The 20,267-nt window shown below is 39.3% G+C and overlaps 2 protein-coding genes and 1 long non-coding RNA gene across 6 annotated transcripts; 2 read left to right on the top strand and 1 right to left on the bottom strand.

Moving 5' to 3' along the window:
• Positions 1–1,190: 1,190 nt before the first annotated feature.
• LOC144040746 (uncharacterized) lies at positions 1,191–11,710 on the bottom strand. 2 transcript variants are annotated; one of them, XM_077555180.1, is made up of 3 exons: positions 11,611–11,710; positions 6,943–7,058; positions 1,191–3,477 (listed from the first exon to the last, which is right to left on the bottom strand). In XM_077555180.1, the coding sequence occupies exons 2-3, from the start codon at positions 7,055–7,057 to the stop codon at positions 2,327–2,329; spliced, it is 1,266 nt and encodes a 421-aa protein (XP_077411306.1). In that variant the 5' UTR covers position 7,058; positions 11,611–11,710; the 3' UTR covers positions 1,191–2,326. The 2 variants fall into 2 exon arrangements, with proteins under 2 accessions (XP_077411306.1, XP_077411304.1); XM_077555178.1 differs by lacking the exon at positions 11,611–11,710 and adding an exon at positions 7,327–7,535.
• On the top strand, positions 7,602–10,522 carry LOC144040750 (uncharacterized). Its single transcript, XR_013289828.1, has 2 exons — positions 7,602–7,719; positions 8,438–10,522. It is a non-coding gene; the product is annotated as an uncharacterized LOC144040750 (long non-coding RNA).
• On the top strand, positions 11,095–19,501 carry LOC144040749 (uncharacterized). 3 transcript variants are annotated; one of them, XM_077555187.1, is made up of 4 exons: positions 11,095–11,208; positions 12,200–12,315; positions 14,856–15,035; positions 16,368–19,501. In XM_077555187.1, exons 1-4 carry the CDS (start codon positions 11,180–11,182, stop codon positions 16,370–16,372), a joined length of 330 nt encoding a protein of 109 aa, XP_077411313.1. In that variant the 5' UTR covers positions 11,095–11,179; the 3' UTR covers positions 16,373–19,501. The 3 variants fall into 3 exon arrangements, with proteins under 3 accessions (XP_077411313.1, XP_077411311.1, XP_077411312.1); XM_077555185.1 differs by having other exon boundaries at positions 16,240–19,501; XM_077555186.1 differs by lacking the exon at positions 11,095–11,208 and adding an exon at positions 11,212–11,254 and having other exon boundaries at positions 16,240–19,501.
• The last annotated feature ends 766 nt before the right edge of the window (positions 19,502–20,267 follow it).

The raw sequence follows: 20,267 nt of genomic DNA, 5'->3' as shown, positions 1-20,267 counted from the left end.
TCCAAATACCATGGACAAAAACCAAAACCACCTTACATTTGGTCTTAACTGAATGGCATTTCTCATTGCTTTCATCAAATTGCCAATGATCGAACTACATTAGTTGGTTTTCAGTCTAATGGGTGTCCTCTCCAAAACATGTCAGCAGGATTTCAGTGTGTAAATCATAATATGCTAAATCCTCTGTTCAACTGACAAAATTAGCCAAACATATCACAGGAGATCAGTGTAGAGGACGGTTAAGACATTCACATCATTTTTTTCCCTCGTTGCATTACAAGGGAAAATATTGGCTGTGATGTAAATGAAAACCTTTGGCCAACAAAGAGCAGCATATGGATGGGCAAGAGGGGGAAGGTGACGATAGTGACTGCACAGTAAATTCTGTGGAGTAGATTTGACTCTTATTTTGAGTGGGACCAAATTGACTCAGTTTTAGAGTCATATTTACACTTGGAAGAGAGAAAAATAAAGAATTGGGAAGAAAAAAAGTCACTGAAGGGTTGAGGAACCTTCCCGAGCTACATTACTTCTACTGTTTGCTTAGCTCCGAGATGTTTATGGTCTCTGAGTTATGAAGATTCCAGCTGACACGAGCGATACACTACAATAGCACAAAGCAGGAGCTCTGTTGCTCAGGGCATTTATAGCTGTCTCCCAAGCTGAAGGTCGTGAGTTCGTTCCTCAACCCTTGAGTGACTTTTATTTATTTCCCAATTCTTTATTTTATTCTCTAAAGAGTGTCAAATTTACTCGACAGAATTTACTGTGTAGTGAAAGTGTCACAGTAGTTGGTTCTTCATTTATGCTGTGCGCTAGATATAATTTTAGTTATTAGTTTTTTATTTTTCATAAATACACAGAATTCGGCTTAAACTTTCGTTTGTTGCACTCTAATGTGTGAGTAACTTTGTGTGAATAAAAAGTGTTACAATGTCCTTGACTGTGAGTGGGAAATGTCAAACCGCAAATTTTGAAAACTGCTCTTTTATGCCTGATGGATGACAATCATGTTTTATTGACTTTATAGACTCATCTTAGTGGGAGGGATGGAGGCAGTGCTGCACTACTGCGTCATAACCAAACTTATGATTACATTAAATGATGTCCTATTTTAGTCCTGCTTCATATTAATTTCCTTTTTCAACCCAATAAGACCCACATAATATCACAGAGGAAGTCAGAAAACATTGGGTTTAATAATTAATTTAATGATGATAAATCATTTATGTTACATTGGATGTGAATCACACACTTCCTTACCTTTGCATCAAAAGTCAGTTTCTTCACAGTCCATCTAATCAATCAACTTACTTCGTATGTACATCATTAAACATTATAAAAGCGCATGTGTTGCTTTTAGCACCAGTGCTAATTCCAAACACTTGTACACACAGGAGGCTTTTAGATGGTACAAGACAATAAAATTAAAGATTCCTCCATTTTCCACCCGCTTATCTGTTGTCAGGTCGCGGAGGCAGCAGTTTTAACAGGAAAGTCGAGACTTTCCTCTCCCTGGCCACTTTTTGTGAAACTCCAACCCCAAATAGTACGCAGGCCAGCCGACAGAAATAATCTGAGGCTTCCTGCTAATGCGACCTACGCAGAACACCTCACAGGAAGGTGACCAGGAGGAATCCTAACCAGATGTCCGAGCCACCTTATCCGACTCCTCTCAACATGGAGAAGCAGCAACTCGACTCAGAGTCCCTCACGGATGACTGAGCTTCTCCCCCTATTTCCCAAACATCATCTACAAAATGCAGAAATGCAATACTGAGGCCAACAAACCGGACCCCGTCAATGCCTCGGCTGCGCCTAGAAATTCTGTCCATGCCTTGTCGGGCTGAGGTCGATGGCTCCCCTCTTTGGTGGAGGTTTTCACGCATGCCAGATCCACCACACCAGCATCTACTGAATATCCAAACAGAATTTGCTTCTCCCACTGGTCGCTGAATCAGTGGAGGCTGGTGTTTGTGGATCTCATTCTGCTTCATCTATTCTTCTTTCCTTCCTTTAGTCTTTCCTCTGGTCTATTGAGGTCTCCCTAATCTGTTGGAATTTAGATGTTCCTGGGGTTGGTGAAATATTCTGGTTTTGTAACTCTGTGGGTGGTGTCTGGTTGGTGCTGGATTTCACTTGGTTTCATCTTTCTTTCTTTTAATCCTTCCTCTGGTCTCGTGACAACTTCGCGACTGGTGGAATTCTTAAGTATCTGGTTAAGGTGAAGGGTTTGAGGTTTTTAACAGGTTTCAAGAAAAAAAATCTGTCTATAAAGGTTAGTAACAGAATCGTGACAAAAGTCAACCTTTGTGGCGTCCAACCCTCACTGGAAATTAACCTGACTTTCTACCGGCAATACAAACCAAACACTGGTATCAGTTGTACAGGGACCAAACAGACTGAGTGAGCGGGCAAAAGCCTCAGCAGAGTGCATTATTTTGTGCCTTTCTATGGTTTCCTTACAAGAGAATTTTTGGCCACAACCTGAGCAGCTAAAAGGTTTCTCACCAGTGTGTGTTCTTGTGTGTATTTCTAAGGATTTCTTACGGGAGAATCTATGGCCACAAACTGAGCAGGTGAAAGGTTTTTCCCCAGTGTGGATTCTTGTGTGCGATTTTAAGGTTGTGTTATGAGAGAATTTTTGGCCACAAAATGAGCAGGTGTAAGGTTTCTCCCCAGTGTGGGTTCTCATATGACTTGTTAAGTGCTCCTTCAAATTGAATCTTTGGCCACAAACTGAACAAACAAAAGGTTTCTCCTGACCGGTGTGTGTTCTTGTGTGTATGTTTAAACTTCGCTTCAGAGAGAAACTTTCGCCACAAAATGAGCAGGAAAAAGGTTTCTCCCCAGTGTGGGTTCTTGTGTGAGGTTTTAAATCATGCTTCCGCCTGAATCTCTTGCCACAAACTGAGCAGGCGAATGGTTTCTCGCCAGTATGTACACTCATGTGTTGATTCAAATAGCTCTTACAAGCAAATGCTTTTCCACAATCAGAACATTTTGAGCTTTTGTTGTCAATGTGACATGTCATATCACCTCCAGACTCACGCTCATCATCAGCAACCTCATTATTGTGAGGCGTGTGTGGCAGCATGTTGTCACTATTTGGTAGTGGGGCTAAGAGGCCTTTTGGTTGTGATCCTCCCCAGTGGTCTCCTTCACCTTTTGTTGACATGTGTTGAAAAGAGCTGCTGCTGGGAATCTCCTCCGCCCCTCTGCTTATCTCACTTTGACCTTCATCTTCACTCTTCAATGATGGCTTAAAGATCTTCTCCTCCACCTCCTCCTCTTTGATGTATGGAGGGTCTTGTCCCTCCTCTTTTATGCAAGGCGGCTCTGGCTCCTCTTTTTTAATATGAGGAAACTGCTGCTCCTCTTCCTTTTTAAAGTGGGTGATTGCTTCACCCTCCTCTTCCTCTTTAATGTGATGGTGCTCTGGCTCCTGCCACTCAGGACGAACATCTTGACCGACGTCTGCAAGACACGAGAATACAAATACACTTGGTATTGTGGTTTATAATTCGAATGAACAAAAGAATGTTATTAGCAGAGATTGACGATTTAAGATTACTAATAGGGCCCGACTGATATGCGTTTTTTTAGGCCGATATCGATCTTTGACAGAAAAAAATAGCAATTAATCTAAAAATATATATATATATAAATATATATTTAAAAAAAATATAAAATATATATATATATATATATATATATATATATATATAAATAAAAAATTATTATATTCATGAAAACGGCAAGACGCTGATGCAAATAAAGTCTGTTAAACACCACCTGGCAGGGATGATGAAAGAATTAAGGTAACCTCGACTCACAGCTGGGGGAGGGGAGCTACCCTGCTAGAAGAAACAGCAGGACCCTTCCAACCACATATAAGTACAGACGATGCTACTAGCCCTACTGTCTGTGTCGGAGGAAAAATTGCAAGTCTGATTTATTGGCATCAAAATTGAATGGCTACATGATCAAAATCTATGTAGGCTGCATCTGTGTGTGTACGGTGTAACTGGTACCAAAAGGAGTAATTTTTTTTGCATGCCGGTGGTTTGAGTAGGAATAAAAAATTAAAAAATAAATAAAAATAAATATGTCAGTCAGGGAGTTCCGGCAAGAAATTCCAAACACTTTTGCCCATGACTAGCACATACCTACAATATTTACATGGTATAGTAAATGGAACCCAGACTGTCATGACAAGTTTGCTCTATATTATTTATTTGGTTGTTACTAACATAACTATGAGATTCATTTTTCAAAAATCATTTCCTGTTTTTTTCCACGAGTTTTGATCCTCCCGTTAGCCTTCCGTAGTGTTCCTAGAGGGACGATCAAAACTCTTGAATGCGCCTGGTGAATGACGAGAGCATGGCGTGGGGGAGGGTGACTCTCCCGATCCCATGTTGTTTCTTTAGGAACGCTACAAAGCTTACCTTGCTTTCTTTATAGGCGTTTCACATTGCTCGGCAGAGAGCTTGCCGGCATTCTACGTCATTACGCACTGAATGCGTTGCGACGTAAATAACAATGGCGGCGTAAATTTATTAAACTGGAAATGATTTATGAAAAATGAATCTCATAGTTATGTTAGTAACACCAAATAAATAATATAAAGCAAACTTGTCATGACAGTTGATTCACTTTAACAATGACCTATCAAGGTTGCAAACTAACATTTTTTGCTAGGAGTGCGGTAGCCCTTAACTTAAAATTTTCAGCGCACGGGAAGAAAATTTAGGGGTGCAATTGACTGCAAAAAGTAAATACAGGGAGTCCTCGAGCTATGTTGTACGTGACCTACGTCGTTTCGACTTTATGGCGCCCGTGCCTCGTCCCTAGCACCTTTTTTTTCGTTAATTTACCACAGTTATTACGCCATTTTAAAGTTATTTAAAGGTGTTTTGTTGTTACCTCCATCAACGGACGTCCATCGGCCACTCGGCTCGCTATCAGGCACATTTCCGTGTTTAAGTTTGAATTTTTCTCCGCTCTTCCATCCGTCCGCAATGAATGTCCATGTGGAAACACAAAATATTGATTCCGGCATCTTCCGGGCCGCACAAATATGTTTTTTAAAATTACTGTACAAAGTATTTTGATGTAAATAGACTTTAATGGGGAAATCCGACTTAGAAAGGGAACTCAGCAGTAACTTGAGGACTCCCTATATTCACATTTCACGGCATTTTCATTCCGACTTGCTTAGAGCCGGCCGGCTGAATGAGTTGTCATCGGCCACTTTCATCCCCGTTTTCAGCTGTGGACACAAATCTTTGGTGAGTCCTCCGTCGCTGTACTGCTTTAGAAGAAGTGCTTCTTTGCTATTGACGTCACAGCCCTCATGGGAACGCCCCCTACGGGACGCTGGACGGCAAAAGAGCCACTTGCCTGTATTGTAACCATTGAATCTCGTACAGCGTTAAGTCTTTTATCTAATCGATTATCTTATAAAATGGTCATATCTTGCTTTGCGCTCGGTTGTACAGACAAACGAGTAAACCAAATGTTGCTTTTTATCGCATACCTACAAATGAAGACAAAAGATGTCGATTGATAGCAGCAATCAACAGAAAGGACTGGCAGCCCACAAAGTATTCACAGATTTGCAGCGATCAGTTTTTGCGAGGTTAGTAGATAAATGTTGTAATTAGTAGATACATGTTCATACATTTTACTAGTAAACGTACACTCTAACAAAGATTGTAACAGAGGTGTCGAATTGCGAGTTTCAAATCACATTAACGAGCCAGATAGTTTGCATCCACTCCAACTGCACGAACACACAGCTTAGTTTTAAAATGCGCCTTTTTCAAAACTATTAAGTGCATTTGACTGGGGGAGTTCCTCTTTGTGCTTGGAGTTCTTCACTTTGGAGCCGGAGTCATATTCATGAAATTACTGCATAGCTTGCCACTACAATAGTCATTTGTTCCATGCTAGTAAACATAGTAACATAAAATCATCATAGTGTTTCAATAAAGAACAGACTGTGTAAAAATAAGTCAGTTAGCATGATAAACAAGTTTTACCTTTGCATTACAAGGTAAATTGTCCCCCGGATGTGAGCGTAGCATCTCGTCCCAGAGACTTAGCCAGCGACAAGCTTTTAAATCATCCTCTGTGTAAGGAGGAGAGACGGCATTGACTACATAATGATATAGGCCGTGCGCTGTGAATTTCGGCAAAGTCTGCAATTTGATTAACTTGGTAAAAACAACAGGCAACAGAAGGTAAGGGGCTGTTTTCAAACTAGCGATCTCCAACTTAAGTAAATATCACGCTCTATGAGTCCAGACAAAATGTGCTACTTTGACTGAGAGGCGAACTTTGGTTGAAGTAGTAGACTCCATGGCTCCGTGGGCAATAATAACTTTTAATTTGTAAAATAACAGTCGCTAAGTCACCAAGTCGTTCTGGGTCACGTCCACTTCCATTCAACAATCATTTCCTTCCGCCATCCGTCATAGGGCAGCCACGTGATCACGTGACGTTGATGCAAATGGTCTATAGGGCGTAATTTCACCTTTGATGTCCGCCGTGGGACGCAATAATTCCTGGTGAGTGTCTTTGTTATTAGCAACCATGTCATATATTCGTGTTTTAAGCACGTGACACGTCACGATAATCACGTGACTGTACTTAATGCAAAAATATTCATAAAAAGTGCTACAAAATCATAATTACTCAACATAAATTGACAAAATTTTCAGGGAAGAGTTGAAATTAACCATTTCACAGAATAGCTGGTTAGTTTTTCATAAATCTTGTATTCATTTAAATAAAAACGATAGACAACAGCATATAAATACTACTATTGAAAATGGAAAATATTTCCTAAACAAAAGAAAACATTTTTAATCTCAATTATTTTTTATTTTGCTGGTTCACTAAGGGAAAAAAAGTGAGAGTAAGAAATGACCCAACCTGCTTCGTGAAGCACAATTTTTGGCTGCATGCTACCAATGTCGTCCAGTAGTTGACGTTGTCGCTCCTCGTCCTCTTTTGCTCCAAAAAGTTCCTCCTCATATTCTGCTGTCATTCTGCGCGCACATTTCCCACATGACAGTCACAAATCTTTATGCTCAACTGAGCGATCTGTTGTTAATCACCGAGACGTCTTTGTTAGCGGCTAGCAAGCTAAACTAAGGTATGCCGAGAAGCTTCAGCGTGAATCGAGATCGAGTTGAAGCAACACTATGCTTCAACAAATGTTTTTGTCCCGTAAAAGTTAAAATAGACGCCGAGAGTCGGTGTTTTTGTACGTTGGCTACAAATTCAGTAACGTTTGGTGACGTGCATTTGTCCTACCTGGAGTCTCAGTCCTGGGTCGACTCGTCATCTACTTCTTCTAGGCGGTGGGCCCTTTTGAGATAAAAAATCCCTGGTGAGGGAAGACCTAGATCGTTTATGTTTTGAAGTTTATTTTTTTCTGAATCAGATTCTGTTTGTTGGCACTCGTAATTATTGCACATTTTCCCAAAATCAAGTTGTAAATTTCATTAAACGTGCAGGCAACGCTGCACACTACTATGTCAGTTGAACCAATAGCATGCAACGCTACAAATCACGTGATGTCATTCAGCCAATCTCAGACGTCAATATGCAACAGCTGATAATCACAACAGCTGAGCTGTGCGTGGTCACCGCTACACAAAACATTACACAAAATATGTCCAAAAGGCGCAGCTTCTACGTTTGCAGGTGAGTAAACATATTTTGGGGAAAACACTAGTGATGCTATTTATATGTTGTATAAAGTTTGGCGATGTAAATGACGAGTAACTGTTAGCATGTATGTTAACATATGTGTTGTTTGGGCGTCTTGCTCAAGCACTTGCGAAGCTCGAGACCTGAAGCTATATTTCTTTGTCGCTGAATATTCATCTCGAATTACTATTACGTTATTCATCACACATGGTGTGGAAGGGAAAACAAAAAAACAAAAGTTGGTGGAAGTTATGTGGGTTTAGGTGGCAGATGGCCATGCAGCGTCAGACAGTGAAGGACTTGATAAGCCACGCACTCACAGTGACAAGTTGACGTTACGGTTTAGTTTATTAAGGGTATTTTATTGATCTTACAGAAATGTAAATTTACATCGGGGGAGGAACGTATATGATCTAAAAAAATATATGATTATTTGTGGTCACTCAGCAAAATGAAAAAAAAAACCTACCATGGAACTTTGTTGGACATAAATAATTGTCCAATGTAATTACACACCCTAGAGTTTGTATTTTATCCATCTTAGTAGCATATCAATGAACTAACTATTAATTATATTAAATAAACAACAATTTGAGCTAGTCATCTTCAAATGACCTATTGCCACAGATGGTGTATTGGCACAAGTTTGTACATGGCAGCTGATTCAGTTTGCAGGTGCATCGCCCTTTAACATAGTTTGCTTTCTTACAAGAGCAATGCACCAGCTCAAGTATTGGCTCTGGAGCTGGAGGGAGTGATTGTCCAGTCCATTCATTCCACATCGCAGCAGACCTGTTCCGGACTACGAACACTGTGGCAATGGTGAAAAAGGCCCAGCAGCGGCTCCACTTCCTGAGGGTTCTCAGGAGGGAGAACCTTAACACCCCTTCTACCGCTCCTGTGTAGAGTCTACTGACCTACGCCATCACACTGTGGTACCCCAGCTTTACTGAGGTGGAGAGGTTGCAAAGAATATAAAAGGACAGCAGAGAAGATCATCGGCTGCTCTCTGCCACTCCCGCTGCCTCAGTAGAGCTCAGAACATTATTAAGGACTCTTTTCACACATCTCTTTGACCTGTTACCCTCGGGCAGGGGTCACAGGTCACTAAAATCAAGAACAGATTCAAAAACAGTTTTTATCAAAGAGCTGATCAACTCATCCTGATCATTTAAATCAGTGGTCCCCAACCTTTTCAGTACCACGGACCGGTTTAATGTCTGACAATATTTTCACGGCCCAATCTAAAGGTTTAGCTGATAAAAACAAAATAAAATGACAAGAAAAAAACTGTGGTATTTTCTCTATAATAATAATGAACGTAAATCTACTGTGTAATCATGTGCAACTTTATTAACGGTGTCTGTAACGTCGCACCAACAACAGAACATCACATGAGCAACATCGTTTCTGCCCCAAAACAATGCAACACACTCTGGTCGCTATGGTAGCGTTTAAACATACCTTCAAAATAAGACACAACACAAAAACAAAGTGCATGAAAATACTCGCTAATCACAGCAGCAGTGAATCAGTGGGAGCCCTGAGCTCATTTTGCTAGCTTGGAATTAAATTTAGCGTGACGTATCATGTGACGTGTGGTGTAGCGGCCTTGAAGTGTGTCAAGTGAGACGGATGTAACAGACAGAATCCGGCCACTTTTCAAAATAAAACATCATTTTCGAAAAAAATAAAAATGCAATTTTTTTCTTTCGGTACCAATTGACCCACGGCCGCGGCCCGGTGGTTGGGGACCACTGATTTAAATGACTATTTTTTATTATGCACTTTACTGTACACTACTGGGTACTTTATTATCACAATGTGTAATTTTTTTCAATCTACGCTTTTAATCTGTATATACTATTATGTATTCCATACTGTGTTGATAATTGTTTTAATTTTGCATGAGGGAGCAACACAATCTCGTATCTTAATGTTACAATGACAATAAAGGCTATTCTATTTTATTCAATTCTATCCATCCATCTTCTCAGGGGCAGGAACGGGTTTAAATTCAAGGCTGCTTCTGTGGACTGCAGCCTGATAGTTGGTAAACTAAATGTGCGTATGCAAGGAGTCTGTCTTAAATAAGTGTTTTTTTCCCCTTCTTTGAGCTCATTTTATATTTGTATGTTGGCAGTGCATGTAGCAGTCTTTTTGATAGCTGCTGTTGGCTGGAAATGCAGCAGATTCCTGAAATTTAACTTCTACATATAATTTATAATGGGACAATGCTTGAACATACATATTAGTTAAAGCTAATTTTCATTTTGAGTCTCTAGGCAAATATAAGCTATTTACATAAGTAACAGTTAGCAATTTTTGTTTTTAAGGTTACGCAAAGCCTCTTCTGCTACTTGTACCAATTGGTCTGTCAACAGAAACACCGAATTTATACAGCAGTCCATTTCTGTGTTGTTAGCTAGAAAACAGTTTTAACAAATGTGGGCGTGTAATTGTGTAGCTCATTTTTGTGACATTATGCAGACTATTAGGAATTAATTTTTTCCTTGTTTTTTTTTCGAGTGGAAAAAAAAACACTTTGGAGATCAAATGTGGGAAGTCTGTCATATATATTATGTGCAAAGTTCGCAATGACATTTAGACATCATTGTTAGAGAAGCCTTACATTTTAAGAAGGCATGAATGGCTTAAAAAGTAACAATACCGACTATTCCCAGTCAAGTTTAAAGACGAATTTCAACGACGTTGACGCATTTTACCTTTCTGAAAGTGACTGATTTACAAAAGTGTGATTTTAGCAATAAATGTGTCGTGTGATTTTAGCAATAAATGTGTCGATGTGTGTAGTCATATTTTAAGAAGGCATGAATCACTTTTCAAAAGAAGTGACAGTAACGACTATTCCCAGTCAAGTTTAAAGACGAACTTCAACGACGTTGACGCATTTTACCTTGATGAAACTGGCTGATTTACAAAAGTGTTATTTTAGCAATAAACGTGTCGATGCGTGTAGTAATATTAAGACATAAGGTATAAACTACGACAGCGCTTAAACATTACAGGTTGTCAAGAAGCTGTCAAAACCCGGAAAAACAAACCGAGAGGGCGCATTTTGAAGCGTGCCATTGGACAATAACCACAACCACGTCATGTATGAAGGACCCCGAGCATAGCTACCCGCTCAGTTCGCCGGAGCCGGTAATCCACAAAAAGTTACCGATCAATACAAAATATGCAAGAGACAAGAGTGCCAACATTTTTTGTTTATAAACGAAGCTGATGTTAACAAAAAAAATTAAGTCCTCCCTCGTTGGGGATCGTTCAAATGCACGAAATCGGCCCTCGGCCCACCGCCTATTCTGCATGTTGCCATGAGGGCTGTGACGTCACGTGAAAAAGGTCAAACATATATACACACACTCCAGTTCAGAAGATGGCGGTAATGCACCAAAAATTATGAGCCAACCGCCAAAAGAAAGAAGAAAAGATGGAAGCCGAATCGACACGGTGCACGAGGTAGGACAAACGCGCTTCACCAAATTTCCCTATTTTTTTAGCCAACGTAAGAAAAAAACCTCGACTCAGGACGTCCATTGTCACTTAACTGGACAAAAACATGATTTGTTGATTAATGGTGTTGCTTAAATTCGTCGCGGTGCACGTTGAAGCTTCTCGGCCTGTCTTGGCTTAGCGTTATAGCTGCTAACAAATGCCATTTCTCAAAATCAAGAACACAGAGTACGTTCTTGTTTAAGGCCAGTCTCATGAACGTACTTCCCAAGCACGCATATCTCGCTGGCGTATTTTCGTAATTATTCGCAGTTATATCATGTGATTAGATTTCAATGAATATACACTGCTACATCGATGTTTCAAAATGTGTTTGTATAACACACATCGGTTAAAAACCTTACTTACGCCCTTGTGATCTTGTGATACGTTATGAATGGCGGCCTAAGTACTGTTCCAATCGAAATTAAGTACGCAAAAACCAAGAATGCATCGGTTGTTGCTTGAGTGGGAAAATATCCCAAGATGCATTTCGTTCTTTAAGGAAGGAACGGCAGCGGAGGAGCATCACGTATATTAAGTATAATTTACTATATACACATACAATTTTAGGAGAATCAGAACAAAACCTGCAACTCACATCAGTGTCTTAACATAACTTTTTTTTTTCAATATAATACTAAATTGGATAAATCCCATGTATAATTTCAAATTATATGTCTTTAATATACTACTCGCAATTATATAACATCTAGTCATGTGGTACACAGTTACAACAATGCGTCAGAACCAGAAAGCTCGCAGTACTTGTGCTGACAGTTTTTGTGCACTGTACTTTCAATTGGAACAGCACTTGGGCCACGACTGATGACATTTCACAAGATCACAAGAACGCATATTGAGAAATGGCTAAAGAGACGTGTTTGTGATCAACGTCACTCAGCATAGATCAAGTGTGGGCGTAAAATTTGTGATTGTCGTGTGAAAATGTGCGCAGAAGAACAGCAGAGTATGAAGAGGAACTCAGTGCTGTAAAAGAGGACATGGAACGAAAACGTCAAGTACTGGACGCCATTGGCAGGATGCAGCCAATAATTGTGCTTCACAGAGCAGGTTGGGTCCTTTCTTAGTTACTCTGTTTTTTTTTTTGTTTTTTTTCTTTTTCAATGAGTCCTTTCGGATTACCCAGAATGCACTGCCGGTTGCCATGTAGACCTTTTGCACGTGATGCCACAGCCCTCATAGCCTTTGAGGGCTGTGACGTCACATGCAAAATTACGGTGTACTGTAATTCTAAATTAACTCAAAACAAATCAAAACAAACTACAATAATAACGACAGACTTGAGCATCTTGAGAATACTAAATATTGAGTCTAAGAATGCCTAATCTCTTGGTATGAAAACAAAAGATTATATTAGAATATAATAGAAAAAAAGTTTCTTCAGTTACATTATATTAAAATGACACATTAACAAAAAACTTTAACCAGATGCGCCATAAGTCTTAGGCTGCGTTCACACTGCAGCTCAGTTCCGACTTTTTTCACAAGTGTCTGATTTTTTTCATGCAGTGTAAATGGTACAATTCCGATTTTTTTTTTCACACACGACCTGTGCCTCTTTCATATGTGGATATAAATCGGATATGTATGCGATGCATCTGCACTGTGAACGCTCATCCGCACGCATCCAATTCATACGTCATCAAAAGCCTGTTATGCGCGCTGTGCGGGCGGCAGAGTGCTTGGAAGGGAGACTACTGACACGTCTGTGAATATATACAAAGCTGTTTTGAGTAACAGTGTTAACTTTTTATTTGTCTTTAATTTAATCACACTTGAAACATAAAGTTGACATTTGTGGCGCCAGTAGAAATTCAGTCCTGCAGACGCTTCATCACACACATCAATGACGCGACGTCATCTTCAATGAAATGAAGAAATCGAGGAGTCTCCCCTCATTTCCCCCAAATATTTCTACCTCTTCCAACCTCGCTACTCTGGCGTTATGAGATTGAAAAAAATGAGTTTGACGGATTTCTGCTCTGATTGTAAACACTGACACTCGAGGAAGCTGAGGACAGCAGCCAAACATGAGCGAGAGTGAAAACAGTCCACCAATCAGGAGCAGGCGTTCGCACAGCTTAATTTGCATAATTCATGCAGGCAAGACACACAAATCCAACTCCTAACACGTCCGTGAAAGGACTCCACCAGCCCACCAATCAGTAGCGCGCGTTGGCACAGCTAAATTTGCATATGGCACTGATAAAGGTCGCTTGCCTTGGCGGCTTGGCTGGAGGAAAAACGGTGCGTTGAGGCGGGGCCACATTTATTTCTGTAAACTCCGCAACGTGACGTTGTTTTGACTGCACATCACTTGAAGTGTGCTCTTTGCACATGCGAGTCACAATTATTGCTGCCGCAGCCTCTTTTAATGTACATGTATTGTAGCGTTGGTGAACTAACCAGGCAAAGCAGCGAACAAACAACAACTCTTTAATGACAATTTGCAAGTAACTGTCGACCGTAACGGAACACAACAGCTACAAACGCGCTTAGCTTACCAAAACAAAAGTCTGTGTTGCCTTCAGGACCCGTCCAGACTATGGGAAACTGCCCAACCTGTGACTCACCCACAAGGATTGCTAGAGAATGCCAAGTGTTTTTTTTAATCAAATCGGAAAACGTTACGTCGTATAAGCAGATATATTTTTACTTTGCCTACACTTTAGCATGTGTGAGTTTACTGACTGGAGATCGCTAAGTTTTATTTTTTACATACCGGTATGCATATTGAATTGATTTATTGATAATGTTTAGAAAGTGCAGTGTTTACATGTCATGTTTGATGCAACATGAAAAGTTGGATATGTTGAAGTAGGGCTGGGTGATTTTGCCTAAATAGGAAATCATATATATATATATATATATATATATATAATATTATTATTATAATTTTTTTTTTTTACATAAATCAAGAACTTAAAAAGTTTAGCTTTTATTTTATCAGTTAACAAAAGTAACCATATTTCTTCTCTTGGAATCAATGTGAAAAACTTTTACCTTGAATCAAATACTTCTGGAAATGTAAATCTATGTGTTGAAAAAGGACTAAAGGACTTTTCTGGTCTGAATACACCCTTAGTCTCGTCGTGTCCTCGGAAATGATGCCGGCTTTTGCGGTATCCCAAGCATTTGGTATATAACATCATTGACTTGTTTTGCCAGCCACTGCTTGTTGCAGACAGTTCTTGTTACAGTAAAGTATCTTGCAAATATATCTTGAGTCACTCTGAATCTTTACGTCACATGAACCTACAGTATGCAAATTGACACGACTATACATAAGCAAATATGGTAATGCTGCATCTCCCCAAAAAAGGGTACGATCAAATCCTGTGTGCCACTCCATGCTGAATAAATGTCTGTCGTCCCCCGCCACCCCAGGCACGACTTGGAAAAAAAATCAACATCATTTTTACAACCCAAAGTTGTCCTGCACCCGCTGCTGAAAAAAATCCTACAATGTTGTTTTGCACTTATGGCCGTGAAAATACGGTAGTAGTCTTAATGCATCTAGCTCTCCTAATAATCTTCATTGTAAATATAAACCACAATACTGTGTGTGTTTGTCTTTTTGTGTCTTGTAGACATCAGTGAAGATGTTCGTCCTGAGCGACAGGATCCAGAGCGCCCTCACATTAAAGAGGAAGAGGAGGACAAGGAGATCTCCCACTTTAAAGAGGAAGATGGGCAACAATCCCCGTACTTTAAAAGCGAGGAGGAGGAGCCGGAGGATCAAGAAAGGAGGAGAAGAAGAAGAAAAGAAGGTGATTTGACATGTCACACTGACAACAAACACTGGGAATGTTCTCATTGTGTCAAAATCTATAAAAGCCATTTAAACAACATATGAGAATACACATTGGAGAGAGACCTTTTGCCTGCTCAGTGTGGGAAAATATTCTTTTGAGAGGGAGGCTTAATATGTCATACAAGAATCACACTGGTGAGAAACCTTTTGCCTGCCCAGTTTGTGGTCAAAGATTCTCTCAGAATGGAAACTTAAAAAAACACACAAGAACGCACGCAGTTAACATGGAGTCCTTGGAGGGTGTGCTGGAGAGCGCTCCTCCTGGTGACTCCCTCGTTCTGCTGTGTGACTTCCCTACTCACGTGGGCAACGAGAGGGAGACCTGGAAGGGTGCGATTAGTAGGATCCCAATGGAGCGCGGCAGCGTCAGACAACTGTTCCCCCCACACGGCCACGTTGTCCGTTGTCACGTTCAACCTGTATTTAATCGAACACACTACAAAGACAAGATATTTAATGTTCAAACTGATACTTTTTATTGTTTTAGGCAAATAATCATTAACTCATTAACTTCCAGCCATTTTCACTGAAGCATTCCCCTTCACTCCCGGCTGTTTTACTGGATTTTGAGTTTTGACTGATTTTGCAAGACACACTGAATATTGTGTTTTATTGCTATAAAACATGGAACCTACCAAAATAAAATTGGAGTCTTTTTCATCAAGAAAAAAGTATATTTCTATCTGTCTCATTTTTGCAGCAATTAGCATTAGAATACGGCTAAGTTTCATCTTTATTTACAAATCTGTTTAGAACTGTGGGTAAATTAGCTATTTTCAACATAGCCCTGGTTGATCTCTTTTGCTCTGCTGCCACCTGTTAGCAGTTTGTATTATAACTACAATTTTTTCGTTCGCTGCAGTTGAGAGAGTATGCTCTAGCATAAAAAAAACACACAAAAACTGTATAAATATGTCTTTGGGACACTTAAAACATTTAAAATAGAATGTATTTTTACGTTTTTGGGAGCAAATGAGCTCACTTAGAATTTTATGCCTGCAACATCTCCCGCCTCAAAAAGAGAAAAAACAAAAAACAAATCAATTATTGACTTCCCTAATGCTAAACAGTTTGTCATAATATTAACTCACTTGGCTGTTTTAATAACCTTCATTCTATACAAACCACAATAGCATGTGTGTTTGTCTTGTGTCTTGCAGAGCGCCCTCATATTAAAAAGGAGGATAAAGGGATCCCCCACTTTAAAGAGGAAGCGGCGCAGCAGTCTCCTTACATTATAAAAGAGGAGAATATCTGCAAGCTTCCATTGACTGATGTCCTTTTCAAGGTTAAAGATGAAGATCAAAGTGAGGAGAGCAGAGGGGCGGAGCTTCCCAGCAGCAGCAGCTCTTGTCTACACACAACAGAAGGTGATGGAGACCACTGGAGAGGATCACAAGTAAACGGCCTTTTTGCCCACATTGGCAACCAAAGATGGAAATGTTCTCATTGTGGGAGTAGATTTGTTTATGAGAGCAGTTTGAATCGACACATGACAATACACACTGGTGAGGAGAAACCTTTTTCCTGCTCAGTTTGTGGCCGAAGATACTCTCAAAAGGGATACTTACTAACACACGCAAGAACTCATACGGGTGAGAAACCTTTTTCCTGCTCAGTTTGTGGGCAAAGATTCATGTGGAAGTGTCACTTAAGTCGTCACATCGGAACCCATTTTGTTGAGAAAACTTTTTGCTGCTTTGTTTGTGGCCAACGTTTCTCTCAGAAGGGAAACTTTATTATACACATAAGCATCCACACTGGTATTAAACCTTTTTCCTGCTCTGTTTGCGGTCAAAGATTCTCTCAGAAGGGAAACTTAACATTGCACATGAGAGTCCACACACGGGTGAGAAACCTTTTTCCTGCTCCATTTGAGGTAAAAAATTCTGTCAAAAGATAGACTTAAAATGAACCCACAAGAGCCCACACGGGGGAGAAATCTTTTTCCTTTTGTTTGTTGCCGTAGATTCTCTCAGAAGGATACGGTCAAGAGGCACAAGTGTTCTAGTGGGGAACACACTGATGTAAAAGCATTAGATGAAAATGTCAATGTTTAAAGGGACACTTGATTTTTCTGAACATTGGCACTTCAATAAAGGGTCTGTATGTAAAAAATTTGGGGATTAAGATAACTGTGGTTAACTATGCCCTCATGACTTATTCAATTACTTTCCTCACTTGAGCGGTGTATTTCCTTGCTCGAAGAATCAATGTTTTCAAATCAAACATAATGGCCAACTTGTTTCAAAACATCCCATTACCATCTCTTGCTAATTTAGTTCTGCATATAATGAGAATCTGGAATAATACAAGGTCAAGGCTATGCCTTTCACTCTTGTATCGCCCCGATCCGATCGACGTAATTGTGTCAGTCACGAGTAGAGTACTCTGGTTAAATTACTTTTATTGTATTTATTAAATAGAGAAAGCAAAAAATGCATTCTTCTTCAAAGTAGCCTGTTAAACGATACGCACACGTCACTGGGAATGATCAATATGACTTCCGGATCCACATGCAAGCAAGATTATTTTAGTTAACAAAAACTAAAACTAACGCAAAATATTTTTGTTAATGAAATAAAATAAAAACTAGTGCTGTTAAAGCGTTAACTAATTAATTAATCACAAAAAATTATCATAAATTACTAATAAAAATAATCATAAATTAACGCAGATTAATCGCACCCTTAATTTTGATCATAGATTATCCTTTAGCGTGACAGCGGATGGCTATGTTTAAGGTAGCACAGGGTGTGTTTTAGCAATAAACATAATTACTTGCATTAAAGTAAAGCATTTAATAAATGTTCGCGTATCACACTTAGAATATTTGTTCATGTCAATATATTGGGGTCATTTTTTTTCCATTTTAAATTATGCAAGTAATTAACTGATTAGAAAAAGAGGAGGAGGATGAGCGTGTGCAGTGGATCAAAAAATGTTGAAGACGTCCTCATAACATTAAATGTCAAAAGAACACACAACCAGTGCTCTTCAACTTTGGCGGGGGGAAAATGTTGCTAAAAAATCTTTTTTTTAAATTAAGAAATTAATTAAAATTCTAAAATGTGATCAATCTGATTAAAAAATTTAATCGTTTGACAGTTCTAATAAAAACAGATTTTTTTTTTTAATGAAAACTAACAAACTACATTTTATGTTTTTCTAAACTAACTAAAATTATAATTATAGCGAAAATGCCCTTTGTTTTAGTCTTTGGTAATTAATTTAATGCTTGAGCATTTGGGGGTGATTTTAAGTGTAATTTTAAGGTGATTTATTTTCACAATGGTTGTTTTAAAATATTGCGCACAAGTAATACACATTCTTTTAAACTAAAACTAATACTGAAACTAAGCATTTATTGCATAATAAAAACTAACAGAACCACCCTGAAAGCTAGGGGTGCACCGATTTCCTTAATTTTGAAAGATCGGTGATTGGCCGATCCCTTAAAAATAAACTGATCTTTTCCTCTCATCTCCCTCCTCAGAGGTCTGAAAAAGTCAGCCACTGGCCTGTTCTGCTGAGATGACTAATTGGATTTTCATTTTTATTTGAAAGAACTACTTCATGTGCAGTTAAAACAACTCATTTGTATTATTTCACTGATATTGTTCAATGTTTTCCAATAAAACAAGATTGGAACACTGAAGGTATATGTTGCTTTTAATGATAAAAATCTGGATCGGCAGGTCAAACTTTTTGAAAGATCGGGGATTGGTGATCAGCCAAACAGTTGTGTGCACCCCTACTGAAAACTAAATTTTAAAAAAAACTAAACTCAAAATTAAAATTCCGAGACTATAATAATAACCTTGTCAACTTCCCATTTGAAGTATGAAATATATTCCAAATGGATCTCTATCATTTTCATGGAGGAGGACTATAGTAAACCTAAATTCATCAACAGGATTAAGGAACTGTCCACAACTTTACCTTTGGAAAAGATAATATACTTTATAAAAGGCAAACAAATCACTTATTTCAGAGCATTTGGGCTACATCTATAAATTATTTTGAAAGTAGATGTTAGTGGTCCTCTGCAGTTTTCTAAACTAACATTCTTTCCGTTGAGATTTCATCTGTATATATTTATGCGTATATGTGATGTGTATTGTACATTTGAGTTTGTTCTTTTGAATTTGACATAATGGTGAAATACTGTGGGCTGACACTTGCTAAGTTGGAGACCGTTTGTGTTTTGTTTTGTTTTGTTTGTTTTTGTTTTCATGTACTATTGCATTGAGTTGGTCTAACTATGTCATAGTTACCTAAGTTACAGCCAAGAGCAATCTCAATGTGGGACAATAATTTTGATATCCTGGACATTTTCTTTATTATGAGAACTGTTTTGTTCTGTTATGCATGTGAAAATTGTATATATTTATCATATAAAAACACATTGCTTGCTGTGACTGCTTTAAGATGACCTCACTTTATTTCACTGAAAACAAGACTGCCCACACGCATGCATACACATAACCTGTGTTCGCTCAAACTCACCATCACATCCCTCCTGAAAAAAACCTGGCCTTCATCCAGACATTTTAGACCATTTCAAACCCATCTCCAATCCACTACTTTCAAATATTTTGGAGCGCGCTGTCATAGCACAACTTCAACACCACCTGCACTCTTTTCAGTTGTATGAAACATTTCAATCCGGATTCCGATCACACCATAGCACAGAAACAGCCCCCCTCAAAGTCTCCAACGACCTCCTTCACGCCGCTGATTCCGGTTCCATCTCCATCCTCCTCCTCCTTGATCTTTCAGCAGCATTCGACACAATGAGTCACTCCATCCTCCATCACCGTTTACATTCTATTGGCATCACTAGAACAGCACTCTGAGTCTCCTACCTCTCCGACCGTCATCATTTCGTTTTTACCAACAATTCCAAATCCTACACCTCCCCCGTCATTTATGGAGTCCCCCTAGGTTCTGTACTCGGCCCCCTCCTGCTTACCATTCACATGCTCCCCCTCGGTTAAATCATTCGCCACCATGGACTACAGTTTCATTATTATGCCGGCGACACTCGACTATACATCTCCACTAAATCCATTACCCCCGTCATCCTCTCCACCATAACCAACTGTAAAACTTGGATGGACAAAAACTTTCTAAAACTAAACAGCAATAAAACAGAACTCCTCATCATAGGACCCAAATCTCTCCT

Source organism: Vanacampus margaritifer, chromosome 20 (assembly GCF_051991255.1).
Source record: "Vanacampus margaritifer isolate UIUO_Vmar chromosome 20, RoL_Vmar_1.0, whole genome shotgun sequence".
NCBI lineage: Eukaryota > Metazoa > Chordata > Actinopteri > Syngnathiformes > Syngnathidae > Vanacampus > Vanacampus margaritifer.
Note: the sequence above shows the minus strand (reverse complement) of the source record. Positions and strands in the feature narration are given on the sequence as shown.

Excerpts from the sequence above, each read along its gene's own strand:
- LOC144040746 (XM_077555180.1), bottom strand. The coding sequence starts at position 7,057 with ATGACAGCAGAATATGAGGAGGAACTTTTTGGAGCAAAAGAGGACGAG. Across the intron at positions 3,478-6,942 it reads AATTGTGCTTCACGAAGCAG|ACGTCGGTCAAGATGTTCGT; the intron begins GTTGGGTCATTT and ends CGTGTCTTGCAG.
- LOC144040749 (XM_077555185.1), top strand. The coding sequence starts at position 11,180 with ATGGAAGCCGAATCGACACGGTGCACGAG. Across the intron at positions 11,209-12,199 it reads GAATCGACACGGTGCACGAG|AAGAACAGCAGAGTATGAAG; the intron begins GTAGGACAAACG and ends AAATGTGCGCAG. Across the intron at positions 12,316-14,855 it reads AATTGTGCTTCACAGAGCAG|ACATCAGTGAAGATGTTCGT; the intron begins GTTGGGTCCTTT and ends TGTGTCTTGTAG.